Here is a 20,346-nt window from a genome sequence, read left to right as displayed (position 1 = left end):
TTTCCTGTCTGGAAATTAACATTTGAATCGTCATAAATTCAAACAGATTCACATACAAGGCGCCTGCCACTTATCACTTTAAAATAAGTCCTCAAGTTAAAAAACAGGCTCCAGTGACTTCAGATAAATTCTCTGGGAGTTCAGAGAGGATATGAGAATCATCTTAATTTTCTCTATGATGAAGCACAAAGCGCCGTCATTTCCATTAGATTTCTCCTGCATAAATCTGAAAATGAACAGCATCCACAGCTATTATAAAATACAACAGATATCCTAAAAGCATAGAGACCTGTGCATGGCAGCAGGAAACATGCCCAGATTGACCTCACTGTGCTCCCTTCTCCATGCCCTGGGCAGCTCCCCAGGCCTGGTGCTGGAGGAACAAGGTGCACTGGGGTGACCTCCCTGTATTCCTGCAGGAAGCTGCAGTGCACAGGAGGTGTGTTACTGTGTACAGTGCATACAAACAGGGATTTAGATAGGCAGTGGATAAGTAGATAATTTTGTTCATTGCTTACACCCTGAATGGCTGCAAGTTACTAATTTATCACACAGGCTTTAAACATCAGGGTATTTTTGCAGGTAGCATTTTTATTTATGAGCTCATGCACCAAGCTGCTGGGCCTTTTCTTCTGAAGGGGCAAGGGGCAGGGTTTGTCTCCAGAATCTGATTTCTGCTTGCACTGGGACTAATTCATTTATCACTTCCACTTGCTTCTGCCAGCAGGAACTTCGGCTGCTGTGGTGGGAAATCCGTCCAGCACCGAGCAGGGGAGTGTGGAGCAGCTCAAGGTGTGAGCAAGCCTTGCTCTCAAGGGCAGCAGGAGCCAACTGGCACAGCAGGCTCTGTAGGTGTGGCCAGCTGAAAAGCAGGAATGGGCAGCTCTCCTAGGAGATGCACTGATTCAATATTTACTGGGCAACTTCCAGGGTCAAGCCTCTTAAGGAGAACATGTCCCACTCCACAGCTGCCTGCTGCTGGCAAAAATTATGGGATTGGTAGTGGCTGAGTATCGCTTGAGCTTACACTCCTTTGGGCACAACTCAACCCATAGAAACTTCAGGCCTCACCTTTTGGTATTATTATTAATTGTTCATCTGACTGCTGTCTTTCCTGGAACAGGACATGTGGCTGTGACACTGCACTGTGAGGTCAGCCAAGCATGGGCAGAGTGCAGACCATAACCCACCCTGCATGACTGCGCTTGCACACACAGATGCAGACCTGTGGTACCACAAAGTCCTGCTGAGCTGCTCACCTTGGGCAGCCTGGACCCAGGCTGAAGGGCAGCAGTTGTTTAAACTGCACATAGCACAACTGTCAGTGGAACAGGAGTCATGAGGTTGGCTGTACGTGAATGGCTTTCATAAAAGATGCCTATAAAAATAAAATGTGATTGCATCACAGCAACAGCATGGTCAAACCTCCAGCTTCACACTCACTCATGGGCATTGTCTGTGCCAGTGCACCTGAACGTGCATGTTCTTGCACACAGACATATAAAGATCTGGGTTTAGGCAAACAGAGGGAATACAAGGAGTAATTATCCTATTAAAGATCTGAAAGAGACCAGGCACTCTTTGTTCACACAAGGAGTTACCATATCACCAACAATCACAAATGATCCAGAGCTCAGTTTAATGCTTCATCTACAAGACAGCACCCCCAGGAAAACCACTTGCTAGTTTAAGATGAGAATTGATCTGTTAATCCTCCAAAATGTGTAACTCTCCTAATAAGCGATATAAAACATTCTGAATCACAATTGGCACTATAATTTCAAAAGAAAATGTCCATTTGGGAAGTCTAAATTTGAGACCTCATGGTGTCATGCAGACTGAAACGTTTAAAAATGGTAATAATGATGGAAAGAAAATTATGCACCATAAGGTTTTAAATAAGAAGCAGCATTTCTTAAACTTTAACACGTTTTTTGAATGAGTAAAACAGGATTAAAGGCCAGACTCACATTACTACTGCAGGTTTTGTATCGAATATTCCGACCTTCACAGTTCCTAAAAAAAAGAGTAAAAATGGTTACACTGTGTAATACCAAAACACAACCTTGCCTATTTTACAGCTGGCTATTTTCTCAAATATTAGACTTTTATTGCTACTGCCCTACCATAATCTGGACTCAAAATACAAGGTTTAAATACAAAGGGGATCTGGGTATTCAGCTTTACACTGCTGTCTCTCCTCAGCAAAGAAAGTGTGACTTTCCCTGTAAGCCCAATTTACTGCAAACCTTATGAAAACCACATTTATTTTGTGAAAAAGACATTTCTAAGCCTGCTCTATGCTGATTGCAACCAAGTTATTTCTAATAAACATGATGTGACCTAGAGGAGAAGATCAGAATATCTGATTCATAATTTTAAATTAAACAGAATTCTCATGGGCTGCATGCAAATGTGCCCAATGCATGTGCACAATCCTGACATCCAGGCAATTCAGATCCTCAGTCTGTTGTTAGTAGCTGAAATAAAAGGCATGTAATAGAGTCATGGTTATTTATTGTGGTCTCATAAACCTGGGGAGGTTGGGTTTCACACTTTTTTTAAAGATACACTCTGCCAAAATTCTCACTAACAAACCAGCACTTCTGCACAGTGTAAGATATTCATCTATGTTAAATATGGCAATATCAAGGCTTTTAAAGAACTTAAAACATATTTCAAATGACTGGATAAGAAATTATATTTAGTGATTTTTTTTTCTCTAAAATCAGGAACAGTGTTTTGGAATAATTCCTTCATATCAAAAAGATGTACCTTACACTAAAGAGTGTGTGAACATATAACTGATAATTTACATCTCTTTGATTAAATTTTTCTTCTTCTTGCATGAAAATAACAATTTTTTTTAATGTCTGAGAGAGACTGAAAAATAGCATTTGAAAAGGAAAAAAAAAATGAATGCCTGAAGAAAGAGCTCAACTCAGCTGAAGGTAGAACTGCTAAAGCTCAAGGTATTTCAAGTCTCAAACTTCCAATCTTTTGCAAGACCTACTGCATCACAACATGCAAATAAAAAATGTTTATGATACACACAAAAGTGAAAACTTTGTTTCACAGTTGTGCGTTTCCCGGACATTACTACAAAAATCAAACCTAGAAAAAACCTTTTAAACTATGCATTTGTCAAGGTATGGAAAACACATGTTTTTCACAGGGGAGCACATTAAAAATATTAATAAAACCACAGTGGAATTTATACTGCTGCAATTTATTGAGCTTGTTTCACAGTCCCTAACACATTGGTAGAATATCAAGGCTTTTTGCTGGAACTATTACTTTTCTCCAAGATCTTTGTGCAATTTTTCACTAAAAGAAGCAGTCAGTGCTTATATCAGTCATCTTTAGCTCTGTATTTCATACAGCTTGCCCTTAAGTATCACATCACACTCCAAGCCTTCTTTAAGAAAAAGTGACTTCCTGGCTGATACTGCATTCAACTAAATAAAAATGTAAACACAATCATCAGTTTTAAAAATGCTTAGGAATAATTCAAGTGAAACAGGCAGTTATGGATGCCAGCACAGATGCCTCAAAGCTGGCTGGGATCTTTTCTTGCCTGACTACAGGCCTAGTGCATTACTCCTACTTTAAGGATTGCACCAGGTCCTACATCAGTCCAGTTTTACCACCGAGGTAAAGGGCTTTCCCTGCCTGTGCTATTCTCTTAAAGTCACACTAAGGCTTACACATGAAAACATACAGCTACCAGGAGCACTGCATGGGAAGAACTGGCAGGGAAGAATCAGAGAATCAATTTGGTTGGAAAAGATCTCTGGGATCATTGATCCCAGCCTGTGACCCAACACCACTGTGTCCCTTTAGGCCATGGCACTGAGTGCCAGCTTCAGTCCTTCCTTGAACACTCCCAGGGACAGTGACTGCACTGCCTTCCTGGAGGGCCCATGCCAGTGCCTTATCACCTTTCTGTGAAGAAATTCCTCCTAACATCTGACCTGAATCTCCCTTGGTGCAATTTGAGACTATGGCTTCTTGTCCTTCCTTCCCTAACAGAAAGCAGCATTTGACAGACCCATATGAGCAGCACATGATGTCAAGTCATGTCCAGGTGCAGGCTCATTTGTACACAGGTGACTCACCCTTTGATCTGTATTACAGTGAAAGGGACTCCCCTCTCTTTCTGACCACACCAAATAAATAATTGTGCTATTCCACAATTGTATTTCATAAGACATTAAGGGTCAGAGTTAAAGCCTAAGTTATTTGTCTATTACAAACATGCATTAAAAGCAGTATTTTACAACACTTGATCTACCTTACACAGCCCTCAGTCTCACAAACAGAAGCACCCAGGAGAGGACTGGAAATGTGCCAGAGCTGTAGAAAAACCCCCCAACACCAGCATGTGGCTCACCTGCCATTTAAGCATCTCCTCAGAGAGTAGGAGGCTCCCCCTCCACAGGTCCGTGAGCAATCACTCCAGGCCCCCCAGGCATCCCAGGAATCATCCTTGTCTTCATCTGAGCGGGTGGTTCTGGAGTTCTGAAGGAAAAGAAAAGACAGAAAAGAGAGAAAAAAAATTGTTTTGAGTATGTTTTACTGCTTGGCATTAATAGTACAATTATGTTACTTTGCTGCTTATTTACCATATTTCAAATTTACTATTTTAATGCATAATAATTATATGGTGGAAAAGCAGAGCCTTTGAAGATCCAGTGTAGATGATGTGTTACCTCCTGCCAAAGCACTGCTGTGCCCAAACATGCTGCTGTTCCCAACTCCTCTATGTCCAATTTGCTGTGTAGGAACCAAAAAGTCTAAAGCACACAGACAAGGCATCGTGTTCAAACATATGATGGCCCTGTTACAATAGAACTAAGATTTTTAGAATCCTGTATTACACCCAGCTTAAGATTAAAACACCAATTTCTCAAACCACCACGGTGATAGTTTGCACATAAAAATACCACTAGCATAAAGTAAGAGCTTTTGGCATCATTAAGAAAGTCAGATTGTGCATAAGAGTGAGGCAGTGCGTAATTTTTCTCAGGTGGCAGAGAATATTGACCAATATTTACTCTGCCCCAAAAGATTCACTACTGAGAGAACATGACAATTTAATTCAAGCTTTAAGAAAACAACTATTTCCAGCCAAATTTTTATTCTCATTGACTTCAGTGCTCAGCTTGTCCAAAAAAAAAAAAAAAGCAACAACAAATTGCTTATTAGAGGATAAGCATCTCTATTTGAACACTGAATTGCAGAAGTTGGCCTACAAACATCAGTGGCTTTTTAACTTGCTTGCTCTTATAAATTTACAAATTTTACAATTGCTTACAGTAAAGCTTTAAAAGCACTCTTAGGCCAATCTACCATTCCAAAAAACGATAGAGCCCAGCTCTGCCAAGATCCCTGAGGAATTTTCACACTGATGTTAGGTTTACTTTATATCAGAAGCCAAGTCTGAAATGTCTGACACTGAAAATGGAACCAACTGCCTTCAGTCTTGACAAAAAAAGCTCAGCACTTCCCAACAAGTCACTCGACACATGAAAACAAATCAAGATGAACAAGAGAGTCACTTTGAAATTTATAGGTGCAAAATTAGTTTCTTCTCCGCAAGTCCAAAGCAAATGAGATTGGGTTTTAGCATGTTGAGGAATGACTAAACTTGTGATATTAAAAAAGCAACACATGCCACTCTTTTTTAGAATAGCTAGTTTCTTTTGACAAAGCAGTGACAATGCCTAAAATAATCCTAACTTCATCATTGTATTAAAACCAGCCACATGATATTAACAGACAGAATGTCATCCAAAGCTCTAAACAAAGTCCAGTTGTTCACTTCCCAAACTGCTTTGATAAAAGCCATTGTTCTGAACTGTATCTAATTAAAAAGCTGTAAATACTATGGCGATCAAAGCAGAATTTTATGCCAACAAAGCCTTCTTTAGAATCATTGACTAATTCAGTGCCCACAGTGTTGATTTAAGCTCCAGCTAGTTCAAGCTATTAGTCTCATGGGAAAGAGTTAAAAGCAGCTTGCACTGACTTAGTAATTTACTACCAAAATAATATTGATTTACTAGCTGTCTGGTTTCATAAACTCTACACATTACATTTGTCTTCACCATGGTACTACATTGAAGTAAAATAAAGAAAAGATCACCAACATCATGATTTACACCAACAAAGCCTTGGAAACTCATTTAGGAATTAAATTGAAAGCTAATTGCAATTGGACACAGAAGGATATTATTGTACGTCAGGACTGCATTCCCAGCTTGCTTGACTTCAGTTTTTCATGTCTCTATTGTCTTTAGTCATAATTCTAACATGGTTCAGCAGTGAAAAATTGAACCATATTAGAACAGTTTTGCCTTAATTTTGCAACAGATGAAGTGCAACACATATATTTTGCATATTTATTGTGGAAATACTTATGTACCAGCACAAATGTAAACGTGTGCATGGACATGCACATGTGCACCCATGTTGTTACACGAAGCCACAACTGCTGTAGTGAATCCAGATAAAATAACTTAAACCAGCTATAAACACAACCTAGATTGTTTGCTGCTCTTTACCTAGAGCTGCATGGGAAAACGTGTCACTGGAAGAGTTGTACCACATGTGAACACAGGGTTAGATGCAAACACTGCAGTCAGAGCAACAGCTCAGAACCTATACAGAGTTTCTGCAGAAATCCAGTGTATATGATAAAGGTAGACTCAAAATATTTCATCCCCATCTAACTCATTTTGAAAGCAAAAAGTCACAACACTGAACATGGACCTAGACAATGATTATTTGAATCAGGGGGAAAGGGCAAATAAACTGTCACATATGAACACATACTCTACCACCATGTTCTGCAAATTATTGGAGTGCATGACTTCTCAGGCCATGTTCCCCTTGCAACCTACTACCCAAAGTAACCCAGTACAACAGAAGTGGGCACTGAGGTAAAATAAATGAAATCCAGATGTTAACAGGGCTAATCACTGCTCCAGAAGAAGGGGATTTTTACTGTCACTTCTAGCACCCAGTAAATAACAACAGCTACATTGACACACATTACAAAAATCAAACACAGCGCTTTCAGATGAAGAAAAAAAGATTATTTGGCCAAACCTTTGTTTGGCTGTTATGAAGGATGACATAATTGTCTTGTATTTGGTCATGCAGACTTCAAAGGAGGAGCGGTGCCAGAGAACCAAGGTCAGTTTATGCAGTTTTATTATTATTCAGACAACTATTACATAAGGCTTGGATATGTAAATGTTTAGCATTCAGTATAACAAAGATTCAGCTTTTCAACAGAAATGCCCTGATACCTCAAATGTTTGTTTTTTCAGAGTTTTTAGCATACAATTTTTCTTTAAACACAAACACAAGGCAAGTCCATAGCATTTGACATAAGAGCTACAGCAGCAGTATGTGCAGTGAAAGAAATGCACAGACCTGGCACACAGATTCCTCCCATCAGAGTCCCCAGGTGACAGTCCCTGTGCCATCAACAAATCCTGCCCTGTGACAGCCCCTAAGTGCCTCCCCAGGGCAAGGTGCCAGCTCTGTCAGGTTCTAGAAGAGATTCAGAGCAAGCTCTGGGCAGCAGATGCAGCAGTGGTACACAGAACACCCCTGGGGCTGGATGGATACACAGAAATTCAAACAGCTTTAAGTGATGTGGCCCAGAAAATAAGTGTTGGTCATTTCAAGTAAGGGCTTGGATATGGAGGAATATTTACCAATACACCTGCTATTATGTCAATGTCACTGCAGCTCTCTGGGTGGCTGTGCTTTTGTTTTTCTCACAGCTGCTTACTAAACTGGTTTGTATTAATTCACTAAGGCTTGCCAAATTCTAGAAGAAAATCACCAAAAGGAGTTACACTGGCACAGTTATAGCATATTACTATTTAATAACGTATTTCTTATAATTAAATACAGAACTTAGGTTCTTCAGATTAAACTCATCCAAGGGAAGAGCATAAACTGTTGAAGAGTATAAACACCAGTTCTGTACCACTGAAGGCCTAAATTAAGCAATACCCAAAGCTCAGTGCTGGCCCTTCTCCCAGGAGTGAATTTCATCCTTGATGGTGTTTTGAAAAGAGATGAAGCATTTCCTTTTCATTGCTTCTTCCCACTCTCACAACCCATAAATACCATTAACACTGTCCTGACTTTCAGAGTTCTCCAATGCACAAGGTTATTCTGCTCTTCACTAATCTCCATGTGCAGCACTGCACTGTGCCATTTGCTTCTCCTCATACCTGCAACAGCTCCAAAGAGAGGTAGCACAAGGAATTATGGCACTGAAGGGAACACATCCTGCCTGAGTAGCTCTGTGATGCATTTCCCAGATCCTTGTTTCCAGACACCACACTTGCTGGAAGAGGTATCAAATTGCAGTGATGACTGTATCCCTGAGCAGGAAAGAACAAGTATTTACCTGCAATAATCACTGCATGTGCTATTCAGCCTCAGAACTGTATCCTTCACTTCTAACTCTGACTGTTATGTCTAGAGCTTTGAAACAAACTTCACTAGAAATCTCTTTCACTGCTGAGGTCACATACAAAAATGATCTACACCTCTATTTTGTATTCTAAGTGAGGTGTAGAATGCAGATTACAGATCTAGGAAAAGTTATTTCACTTGTGGCAGCGACTAAATAGAACAGTCAAAACATATTTCCAGACAAATAAGAATTATTAATAAAAGATCTTGCATTACCTGGTTTTAGCCTAAAAACTCCTCCTGTTTCCTTAAAACAGGTTTCAGGACATTTCCTGGTATAATTCTACTATTGCTGAGTGCATTATATAATACCTAATTGTGCACTGTATATGTCATTGAGTTTAATAAATCTTTTACTTCAATATACAAAAGTAAATTATATATTACTCTGTATGTTAAAAAGAACCTATCTGGAATTTTTAAATCCTGGAGAAAAAACAATGCATCATTATTTTAGATTGATAAAAAACACCTGGGAGTAAATGCAGCTATTTTAAGCAGATGTTTAGAATTATTTCGTTTTTAAATTGTTAACATTGTTAACATTTAAATTGTTACATTACCTATTCCTTGCACTTGGCCTCAGCGCTGCAAACTCGCTGGGAAATGGAACCTGTGCCCCATAATAACAAGAGCATTTCAGAAACACAAGCTGGTAAACACAAGGTGAATGCAAGGAAGAGGCCAAAAGGCAAATGATGGACTTAGTGAGCTTCATGAAAAATCATCTGGGGGCTCAGATGAACTTTAGACCTCTCAGTGTTGAATTCTGCAACTTATCTTCATTCTACAGAAGTTTTGAATAAATTCAAATTTCGGAGAATAAAGCATGCACAAGTGTCACACACAGGAAATATTTACAGCACAATTCATTTTCATACTGAACCGAAGGCGAATCTCAGCGTGGTTTTCAGTGTTATACTGCATCCAGATTTTTTCCGTTGTCAGAGTGTTGCAAAATTTCACATTGACAGCACAGGCCTGGTCTGCAGGAGTTGTCAGGACAGAGTTGGAGGTTTTGGCAGGTGGAGCAGGGATACTTGAGGCTTTTGGCATCCAGGAAGGGATGAAATGTTGCTTGGCTGTTTGGCACCTATGAGCTAGTTGAGGCTTTTGGCACTGAAAAGAGTCTGTATCCCCTCCTTCCTTCTTTGTGAGCAGTAACAGAGGGAACATGGAATTTGTGGGCACAGAGAAGAAATCATGGATCCCTCTCTAACCAGCCCAAGCAGAAAGCAACTGCACTACAATACCTGACACCTACAGCTCTTTCTGCATCTAGCTGCTGAGCCAGCATCTACATGTTCCTGCTAAAAGAATCAGTATTGAAGTACTTAAAGCTTAATTAAAGTTGCTGTTTTTCAATTTCTGAGTTAATTACATTGTTCAGATGGGTTTACAAAAGCTCCAAATAGAATTACACAAATTCTATTTTACTCTATTTTATTGACAGATTCAGTGACCTAAATTAGAGTCCCAGGGTATCCCTTCATTCCATTTCTGACTTTGACAAGAGAAAGACTTGCCTCTGGCCTCTCTGAACAACAGCAAACTGGTTTATTTTCTTGGATGGTATTCCATAAATTACTATTTTGACGTAAAAACCTCTAGAAAAGAGAGAAACCCTTTTTAAAACCCTGATAAGCACATCCTGCAGATAATGGTATATTACATCACTGGCAATGCACCTGAAAATCTAGACTTAGTTGCCCAGGTTTACATTCATGCTTGCCCTCCCAGAGCCATATAAGCCCTGGATCTGCTTATCTGCAGTGGTAAATATTGTCCCCCATTCACCAGCACTAGAACATAGAGAAGATACTCTCCTGAGAACAGGGAAGAAGGCTATTCACTACCCTTGGTGATAGTCAGGGAGACAGACCAAGTCTCTAATCAGCTTTTAGGTCCAACTATCCAGGACAGCTGCCCAGGATGAAAAATATTAAAAACTTGTCCCTGAGTTTCCAGTATTTAATTTTCTTCCAAGATTAAAAAGTACATGTGACTTCATAGATGGAAATGTATAAATCTGAACTCTCAATACAGATTAATTCCTCTGAATCTGACCCATCTGAAAGATAAACTACACTGAGAAATGTTCAGCATCACTCCAATTCCCTCCTTTTCTAAGAATTACAACTTGAAGATTTGCATGTGTAGCTGGCAAACAGCTCCAAAGTCACAGACCCTGGAGAGCACACAGAGGTTCTCAAAGGACACATAACCAATAAACTAATATAAATTTTAGCACACTTTGCCCACTTTCTCAGTAGCCAGCCTGAGGCAAACACTTGGCAGAGCTTGGAAGAGAGATAAAGGCAGAATTTTAAAATGGGAAAAAAGACAGAATGGAATGCTTTATAATGTTTGTTACAAACATTATATTATTTTTTAAAAAACCATTGATTATATTAACATTCCCCATGAAGAGCTTAGAAGTTCTATCCTAGAATGTAAAAAAAAATAAAATTATACATTATCATCAATTAGAAAACATTCTCCACAAAATGGTATTTAAATACTCAGCCCTTGCATGTAGTTGTGCAAAGAAAACCTGGCACAGACACAACGAGAGCTTTTAAAGGTTATGCATTATGTCCATTTTACAGATGAAAATCTGACCTCAGGAAGAAGGATGAAGTGCTTTGTGAGAGTAGCACAGCTGAGAATTTTATCTCAGCGCCCAAAGGCAGATTTTCACGCACCTTGTAGAGCTCTTCCACCTCCTGTTTTGCAACTCTAAACATTGCCCTTTCCAAATGGGTATGTATAGTAGGCACAAAGTGTGAGGGGGAAGACAATCTTCAAGACATTTGGGTATGTCAATTATCTCTGGGCCTACTTAAAAATTTGCATTCCCACCAGCCCATATATTTCCTGGAGTTCATAAAACAGTAATAATGCACGAAAGATTTACTGAATGCATATTCAAAATTTGCACCTGGATACAGTGGGTTTTTCCACCTTCACACAGCACACCACATGTTCCCCATCCAGCACAAACAGTGTGACAGGTCAGCCAGAGTCCAACATGCAGAATGCCTCAGGTGCATAATAGAAAAAGAGATTCCAATTTCTGGGAAGTATATCTGGCATTATTTTTTTGAATTAACTTATTAAATGTATTTGCAAACATCCAAATGAAGGTTCTTTTAAATGCTTTACCATGCAATTTTTAAAACTGGTCTCACTTCAGTGCATGAAGTGGAAAAATAAGAGAAACACAGATGAAAATGTGGACATTATGTCTGCCAAAGGAGAGGACCAACAGCTTTCAAAAATCACACCGGGGCACACTGGTGCCACTGTCAAATATGCAAAATCTTTCCTGTTGAGGAAAGATTTTTCAGGGTTTTTTCCCCCACATTCTCATGTCATATGAAATTGCAATCCTACTTTTGTGGTTATATATTTCCAATGCTGTTAAATAAAGCTTTCCATGTAAAAAAACAGTGCAAACAAAAAGAAACCCTGTGCATTTCTCCTGAGGGTCAGGCAGCTATCATAGACCCCTCTCCCTTAGATAAAATTCTTGTGCTGGTTTAGGACTCCTCATGTCCTTCTTGATGTGCTCATTTGATGGAGACCCACTTGGCAGTATTTGAGGAAGTCATTCCAGGCTAAGGAGAGCTATGGCAGGAATGCTGTCAATGACTGAACCTCTAGACTAAAATCAGTCAGGCAGCAAACTTACAGCTCACTAGGAGAAAAGTGACAGGGGGAGCCTGGGGGGGACTTGTTTGTCAGCCTACAGGTGAGCTGTAAGAGCTACAAAAACCTCAAAACCCCTCCTGATGATTTGTGGTGGTCCAGGTGGCCTTTGCCCAGATTACCACAGCAAACTGAGGTATGGGAAAGGCTGTTCTGCTCCCATGAAGCTCACACAACCCGAGTGCACTCCCACCCTACAGCAGACTGACATAATGGCACCACTTGCCCACACAACCCTATTAATTATTGTGCTGTGCTGAACTTGTTGAAGAACTGATTTTCCAAGACTCTGTGCACAAAGCTTACAGGCAGGTTATGGAAAAGTAAATCAAGAGGGAGTGTAGGCATTTAAAATTACATATTGTGCATGCTATTTCCCTAACAGTTTATAACATCATAAACAAGCTTTATTCCATCACAGTGACACATGAGGTATTTGACTTCAAGCAATACCATAAAAAACATCACTTAAAAATACACAAGTCATTGACACTTATGTACAGTACCTTCATACACATGCTTTTGAAAGAAAAGTTATGTTTTCACTATTTGGTTGCAATTTTTTAAAATTTGTTTTTTAGGAAAATGTTTAGAGAATTTACAATGAAAAAACCCACTGAAACCATTCCTTTTTCTCAGAAAAAAATTACTGCACCTCTAGCTTTTTAAAGAGCCCCAATACATACATTTTAAAAATTTGTTTAAAATAATTTTCCTAACTTGGGACACTGTCTGCCAAGTTCCTGCTAGGAGCAAAATTTTATGGCTAAATGCCAAGCCTATGAATAAAAGGAGTTTATAGGGGAAATACTGACAGAAGAATAAACTGCAGCAAGAGCAGCCAGTGTAGGAAAGGCTTTCTTGAGCATTTTGTCTATCCATAATCTGCAATATTCATAACCCTGGATATTGGGATATTGCACTCCTGCCTGCCTCAGTTTCATACCAGGATTATCCATAGTGCCAGACCAATAATTTGATTATAGGTATTTATACCCTATCACTTAGACAAGGCATCCAAACTCCTCATTTGTGAACAAGTGATTCTACTCATGTCTCCTGCCTCACCCTGCTATTCAATACTACATGTAGCACTTTGAATGGTAATATTTCTATGAACCTAATGCAAACCAGATCACAGACCATGAGCAGATACAGCAGGCAACAGAACAAATGTCAAAAGGAAAAATATTAAATCCATATTCTTAGATGACAGCAATTATATGAATCCTGATTTCTATTTCTATAAATGGAGACAAATTCATAACTTTTGAATTTCAAAGGAATTATTTTATGTTAATGTATTATTTACCCCTGATTTTTAAGGTAGATATCACTTTTTGAAGAGCCATTTTAAATTAATATACTGAAGGAGAAGATTTACTAAGCCTATAACTGAAAAGCAGTCCGACTGAAATTCTGCCCAAAGTAACTCTAAAACTTGTCAGCCTGATCATGGTGCCTCTCAACTGTGCCATAAATCAAATTTAGCCAGATGAGTTTTCTTCTCAGAGAAAGCAGTTCTTGCCCCTTTAACCATGAGCTGATCTTTGGGTGATATTAAGCAATGGCATAAATGATCCAAAAATCAAAATTTCAGTATTTCTTATATTATTCATCTTAACTTAGAGACAAATTTAATTTTAAAGTTTGCTCAGCTCCACTGGCTCCAGCTGGTTTCCTGCCCTTGAAGAACAGTTTCCTTCATTGTTTGGAAGGGGTTGCTTGCACACAGGGCAGCCTGTCTTGAAGATGTTGGGAACCTTCCTTGGTGGGCACCTGCACCAGTCAAACAGATCCTTAGGCTATTTCTGCTCTACCAAAGGTGCAACTTTCATTTGATCTCTGCTTATACAGAGTCAAAAGTTTGTACCAATTCTGACATCTCAAGCTTCCTCCAGCTATGTTGCCTCACAAGCGCCAAAACACTTAAATTTGTCAGGAAAGGTTTGTGGGGTTTTTAGATAATTAAAAAAAAAAAAAAATCCAAACAACCAACCAACCAAAAAAAAACACCCAAAAATAAAAATCTTCTGCCTAAATCTCATCTTGCAGAAGACCTCAATATTCAGAAGTCCTGAGGGCAACTTTTGGATATAATTTATGTACAGGTTAAAAAAAGACTGTTGCTGAGAAAAAAAAAAAGTGTCCATGTGCAGAGAACAGTTTCCCAGAAATGTATTTTATGTGGGATTAAAAATGTAATATTCTCTTGTCATTCCTTTCCACTTTAAGTCAAATAAAATATAATCCACTGAAACTCATTTGATATCTGGTGAATAGTTTTCCTTTTATTGATTGTCCAGCTTCCAGCTTGGGGAGAAAAAAAACGTGTCTAGGGAACAGTTACAATGGCAGCACAGGTCTAGATCCAATTCCCAAAGAAGCAAGAGAAAAAGCCACTGACTTCAAATAAAGGAAGATGAGGGCTTAATTACACATGTGGGGTAAAGACATCTATTTCCCCATTTGGAAAAATGTTAGCACAACTTGCTTTTTCTTCTGTGTCCAAGTTCCTGGCTTTTAATTCTCCAAAGACAGAATTATCCAATGAATAGCATTCATGGGAGAAAAAGACAATTTCATCTATCTTGAGTTGACTCTGATTTAGTTCCAGATCTCTACTACTGTGTGTGTTTCACCACAGTATCTTCAGCACTCGGCACAGGGCAGAAGGCCTGGATATGGAATATTAGCATGACTCTTTCCATATCTGTTCAGTGCCAGTGTTTCCTATTATCAGTCCAATATTTTATGGTTATTGTATTAGCTTCCCAGCAGTACCTTCTCAAGTTCTGTAGCCTGAAACCTCCATTAACAGATGCTAAATACAATAGTTGTTTTTCACTTTTAGATCTTGTGAAAGCCCATAAAAATGAGTGGTCACTTTGTCCAATTTTCTGAAGAAATTTTCCAAGATTTGAATGGGCAACATATAAAACCACTAAAAATACTCTTGGCAGCTCATTCATTTGGATTATGTTCCTTCTGCCAAGCCAACTAATGAATAGCTTATTCCAAGATAGGACTTCCGCATGAATTTTTTGTAGTAAAGGTAAGAATATCTATTTATAAAATTCCCTGGTTGCTTGTATTTGAAGGGTTTGGAGAAGGGAGGAGTTTGGGAGGATTTTGTGGTTTCTGGGTTTTATTATTAGCATTTGGACTTAAGGAAAATTTGTGTAAATAAATTAACCAATAAATTCCCTTTTTGTTTTTAATACTGCTATATACTCTGGTAAATGAAAGATAACCAAACTATCACTGTCAGGGCACTTAGAGAATAAAGCTTGATATAAAAGCCATTGAATCTGATGGAAAGTATCTCACTCACTTGGTTGGGTTTTGTATAGGACCTACAAGAACCCCTGAATTCCATGTGAGATACAGCCAAACTACAGACGGGGATGTGATTTCTTACACATATGGGCAGATAAAGATCAAAGAAGAGGGGAAAAATCTCCTACATACTTTTCTCAACTTCATTTCTTTTACCAGTCTCCCCTGGCTATAAAGTATTTGTTTAGACTCTAGAATTATGCTTCTTCAAATACCCTTAGAAAGATCCACTTAAGAATACATTTTTACACACAGACACATAGATTTAAATGGTGTTTTTTCCAACATCTTTAGCATAGCAAAGTTCCTTTTTTTGGCATGAAAGAGGGAGATATCTTTTATGTCTTTTCCCATATTCCATATACAAATTGATTTTGAAAGCCTGAAACAACTTCCTGCTTGGTTGCACACATTTTTTCCACTGAAATATATAAAGCTGAATTAATTAAGTGAAGCTTTCCAGAGAGCTAGGAGATCAATGAGCTGTGCAGTCCACAACACACAGTTAACAGATTTTATGCGAGTTTATCCACTGTCAAATTTCAAACACTTTTAAATGTTCCACATTTTATGGCATTACTTATTGCTCTTCTTAAAATAGATCCTCAAAAGAGGCCTTTTTTTCCTCAAGAAAAGGTCTTGTTCACCATTTATCAGTCAACTCAAAGACCACAACATAATTAGCTTATCATATTTATCTTGCTGAGCACAAAGGCAGATAAGCACCCATGTTTTTCCTCACTCATGCACTACCATCTATAAATTCCATTGTTTTTCCATGCACATCATTCAACTCTATTAAAAACTATCTGAGTATCAACTCATGGGCTGAAAAATAAAGAACAAGCTTCTTAGCCTTTGTAGCGATGACAAACAGATCTCATTATCTCCACATCTCTTTATCTCCACAAAAGAGATCTCTTTGTAGAGATAATGGTAAAAGTATAAATTTGGCTTGTGACCTCATTCTTCTTTCCCCTTTGTATGCTCAAAGCCACAGCAGCAGCTAGATAAGAACAACAAACAGTAAGGGAAGCTAGCTACAACAATAGGGAAATGCTGGGCTTGGAAGGCTTTGCAATCCTGGTCAACAAATAGATTTAAAAACAAGCTAGGCTGATATCCACAGGAACAGCTCACTTGGATTTGATCCTGGCTGGAAGCCAGGTATTGAGCAGGGTGTCTTCCAGAGCCATTCTCCCTCTGATCTGTACTGCGGTGGGGGAGAAGGGCTAAGGTACAGCTACTCTAAAGAAGCAATCCGGATTCAGAATACAAAAGTAACAAAAGGCCTCCCTGTTTTAATCCACAGGCCTTGCAATGTCTCATATTTGGCTCAGAGACAAGGTCCATCACTCAGCTGTCTGCTCTTTCCAAGATGTGTGTCCTGGTTCAGGCCTGCCAGGGGGAGGCCTCTTCCAAAACACGTTATCTCACAATGTATTTCCCACTTTAAGCACCATCCTTCAAATCATCTAACTACTGTTTTGCTCTACTCTTTTATCACAAATCAGCTTTGTGTTTCTTATTTAATGTAAAAGCAGCCTGGATGAATCAAGTCTTCTGTCTTCTGGAGGCTGGCTATACATACCTATTCCCAGATGGTCTGTCTGGAAACAGATATATTGCACACCCAAAAGCTACTTCTCTTTTGGGGCTTTTAAGCTTGCTGATGAACAGTTCCTGCCCAATTTAGATCATTAACTGAACTCCCAAATCCTCATTTGCACTATAAATACCACCTATTGTACCAATATATTTTCTCATTCTCTCGGCGACCATGGATTAACAGCTTTCTTTAGAAACTACTCATGAAACACTAGGAAACATCATAAACACAGACAGCAGCTGCTCTAGCCACATCCATCTTCACTCTGCTTCACCTCAGCTCTCAGCATTTGCACATGGCCACGTGGAACACACTGGGCTGTGTTCTGTGTGATCCTGGAGAGCTGCACAAGTCCCAGGGGATGCAAAGGGAGGGAAGAGGGGTAACCACCCACCCCTCATCTGTGTTCTGAATCCGAGCTGTTGTAGGGGCCAGTCCCTGCCCAGTCCTTCTGACACCTCCTGTTAGAGCAGGTCACTGACCTGTCTGCAGGCTGCCTTACAGAGCATCTGACCTTAAGTTAGGCTTTACATTTGTGGTGTACACAATCATAAACCTATAGCACTACTGAGCCAAAGACATTTTCCTCAGCCTCAGCACTGCTTTTCTGAACATTCTGGGGCACCAGGTAAATCCAGATTAAACCTACTGCTTTTATTTTACCTCACTCAAAGTTTATTGCTTTTGACAACAGGGTCTCCTGCCTTTTAGGCATCCATACTGCTAGAGGGACAGTTAAATACCATCTATACATTGTTTGTCTGGGTCTTACAGTTACACAATCAGAATTCATATTAGATGCCAACAGAGGGTTTTAAAACACAACTATGAAAACATGAGAAGGATTTTAAATCTACTTTGTGTAATTTGGCTGAAGTTATCATGTTGCAAGGGGATCTATTCATAGGCAACCCTATGGGGGTTTTTTCGCCTAGTTCTCACTAGGGAATATTTTGGAAGAAAAGTATAAAAAGACATTGTTTCCTTATTATATAATACTCCTGACTTATGCCAAGAATATTCTCATCATAACCATGTTCATAATCTCAAAGACTGAGCTATTGCATTACTTGTGTCTATACAAATAATAGGCTTCTAAAAATACGATTCCTTGACAGTTTTTGAAAGGTGACTTATATATGATTAAAAAGCTGTGTGCTTGTGTTTGCATTTCTGATTTGAAAATCCTATCCAGTAATTAAAAGCAGATCTCAAGTGTGTCTGCACACATACAAAGTGAATACAAATCTAAGTTAGAGATGCATTGAGAGAAGATACTAAAATCCAATTTTGCTGGCATGTAGCTGTTTAGACACTACCAACAATTTTCCCAAGTAAGAGAAAGTTCCTCAGTTAACAGTAAAACTGATCATGTTTTTAAAGGAAATCTCTTCTAAAATTATAACTTTAAAATGCTCATAAAGGGATTGACAAATCAAGGAGCACTGAAGTGTACCATCACATCAATTTTGATACAATGCATGAACATAAAACCTGAAGCAGCTAATAAATTCTCTGTTGGAAAACAGGAATAAAGCCCTGATTTGCTGCTTGAGAAGAAAGATGTGCTGATCATATACTCTGACCTCTTATAACACCAGCAATAGAATTTCCTCTTCCTGCTTTACTGAGCAACACAACTCAAATATGTCCTTTCTTTCCAATTTTTCAAACGGAGAAAAAGAAGCACATCCTGAGCTGGACTTAAGGGATACTTTTCAATTGCATAGCTAACAATTTTTGTTATATCCCCAAATCCTAATTCAGAGCCCAAGCAATTCCTTAGTTCTTAAGCTCATAAAATCAAATCTCCCAGTACAGACAATTTGCATGTGTCTCTTATATGACACATTTTTTGCATTTATGAACTCGTTCAAATCTGCTCCTTCCAAACAAGTTTGCAATAAGGAAGTGTTTTTACTTAACTGACACAGATGTCAGTAAAAGATCTCAGTCTGTCAGTACAAACCCTTTATACAAAGTGAGAGAGCTGAAAATTTACCCAGACAACAGAGAAGTACTAAGGAAAAAAAAGGCAGAAAGGAAAAAAAATACTTTCCTGATTTTCCCATACTTAATTCAAATGTTATCCTTGTCCACTATGCAGAATAGGAGGCTCCTGTAGTTTGATGGAGTCTGGCAAAGGACAGATTCCTTAACAAGACTCATGATTAAGGAAAATTGGATAGGATGTGGAGACAGTTCATAATACTTCTGGAGGAATGTGTGGCAGCTTTAGAGGACAATGTTGTGTGCATTATTTTGCCTCTTTAAAGGAATAATCTTTAACTGTGAGAAAAGCTACACAGTTTGAAGGTCAGTAACCTCACTGCCAGTCATGATTGGGTACCCAAGAACAAACAGAGTTTACAAAACATTTATGCTCTACCTATTCTCCTCTTTTAGCAAGACCCTGAAGTAGGAGCCCTTTGCAACAGCGTAAACCTCTGCCTCCATCATGCTCCTGGCTGAGTTTGACAAGAACTAAAAGACAGTAAAAGTAAGACTGCTTCTCCAAAACCATTTTTCCATCCCTCACAGTGCAAAAACCTGTGCATGAAGAGAGTGTTTCAGATTTCACTCTTGCTGCAATAACTGCGCCCTCATTCAGCTTCTGGGTCTAGCTGAGAAATTGGGAAGCATCTTCAGGAACAGAGCAGAGAGCTCTGTGCTGTGATCATACCACACAGTGCTCTAGTAGTCCATCTGTGTCAGACAGAGCCAAAATCCCCACTCAACACTGACTGTAAACCCAGCTTGTCATAATGTTAACCTCCCGAGTGAGAAAAAGAATTGTATTTAAAAAAACATGGTCCTCTCTGCCAAGCAATCCCTTGAACTGGCCCAGTTACTTTGCATAAATCCCAGCAATGCTAGGGAAAAAAACTCTGAAGACGGACTACGCCCTTCAGTAATTCAAAACCACAGAGCAAAGATATCCTGTTGTAACATACATGGTATTCCAGGATTATAATTTTTGCTTTGAGCCACCTTTCAACGTAGACCAAATGGAAGCAAAGCTCATTCCTGAGTGCTACGAAGCCAGTTTTGTGTCTCTCACAATTATGTTTGAAACCATAATGACAGATTACAGGAAATGAACATATGGACAGGGTGATTTATAAACATTTTTAAACAATGTAACTTTTATCAGTTCTGCTACATCAATCACCAATCTAGGA

The 20,346-nt window shown here is 39.0% G+C and overlaps 1 protein-coding gene across 1 annotated transcript in view; it reads right to left on the bottom strand.

Moving 5' to 3' along the window:
* Positions 1-20,346, bottom strand: part of ADAMTSL3 (ADAMTS like 3) — a gene marked incomplete at both ends in the record, with an annotated part of 165,358 nt that overhangs the window by 88,829 nt on the left and 56,183 nt on the right. Inside the window, 2 exons of the mRNA XM_084213870.1 lie at positions 1,971-2,016; positions 4,394-4,521. Coding sequence (XP_084069996.1) covers positions 1,971-2,016; positions 4,394-4,521 — 174 coding nt within the window. The remainder of the gene's footprint in view (positions 1-1,970; positions 2,017-4,393; positions 4,522-20,346) is intronic.

Source organism: Fringilla coelebs (genome assembly GCF_963513975.1).
Source record: "Fringilla coelebs genome assembly, chromosome: 12".
Lineage (NCBI taxonomy): Eukaryota > Metazoa > Chordata > Aves > Passeriformes > Fringillidae > Fringilla > Fringilla coelebs.
Note: the sequence above shows the minus strand (reverse complement) of the source record. Positions and strands in the feature narration are given on the sequence as shown.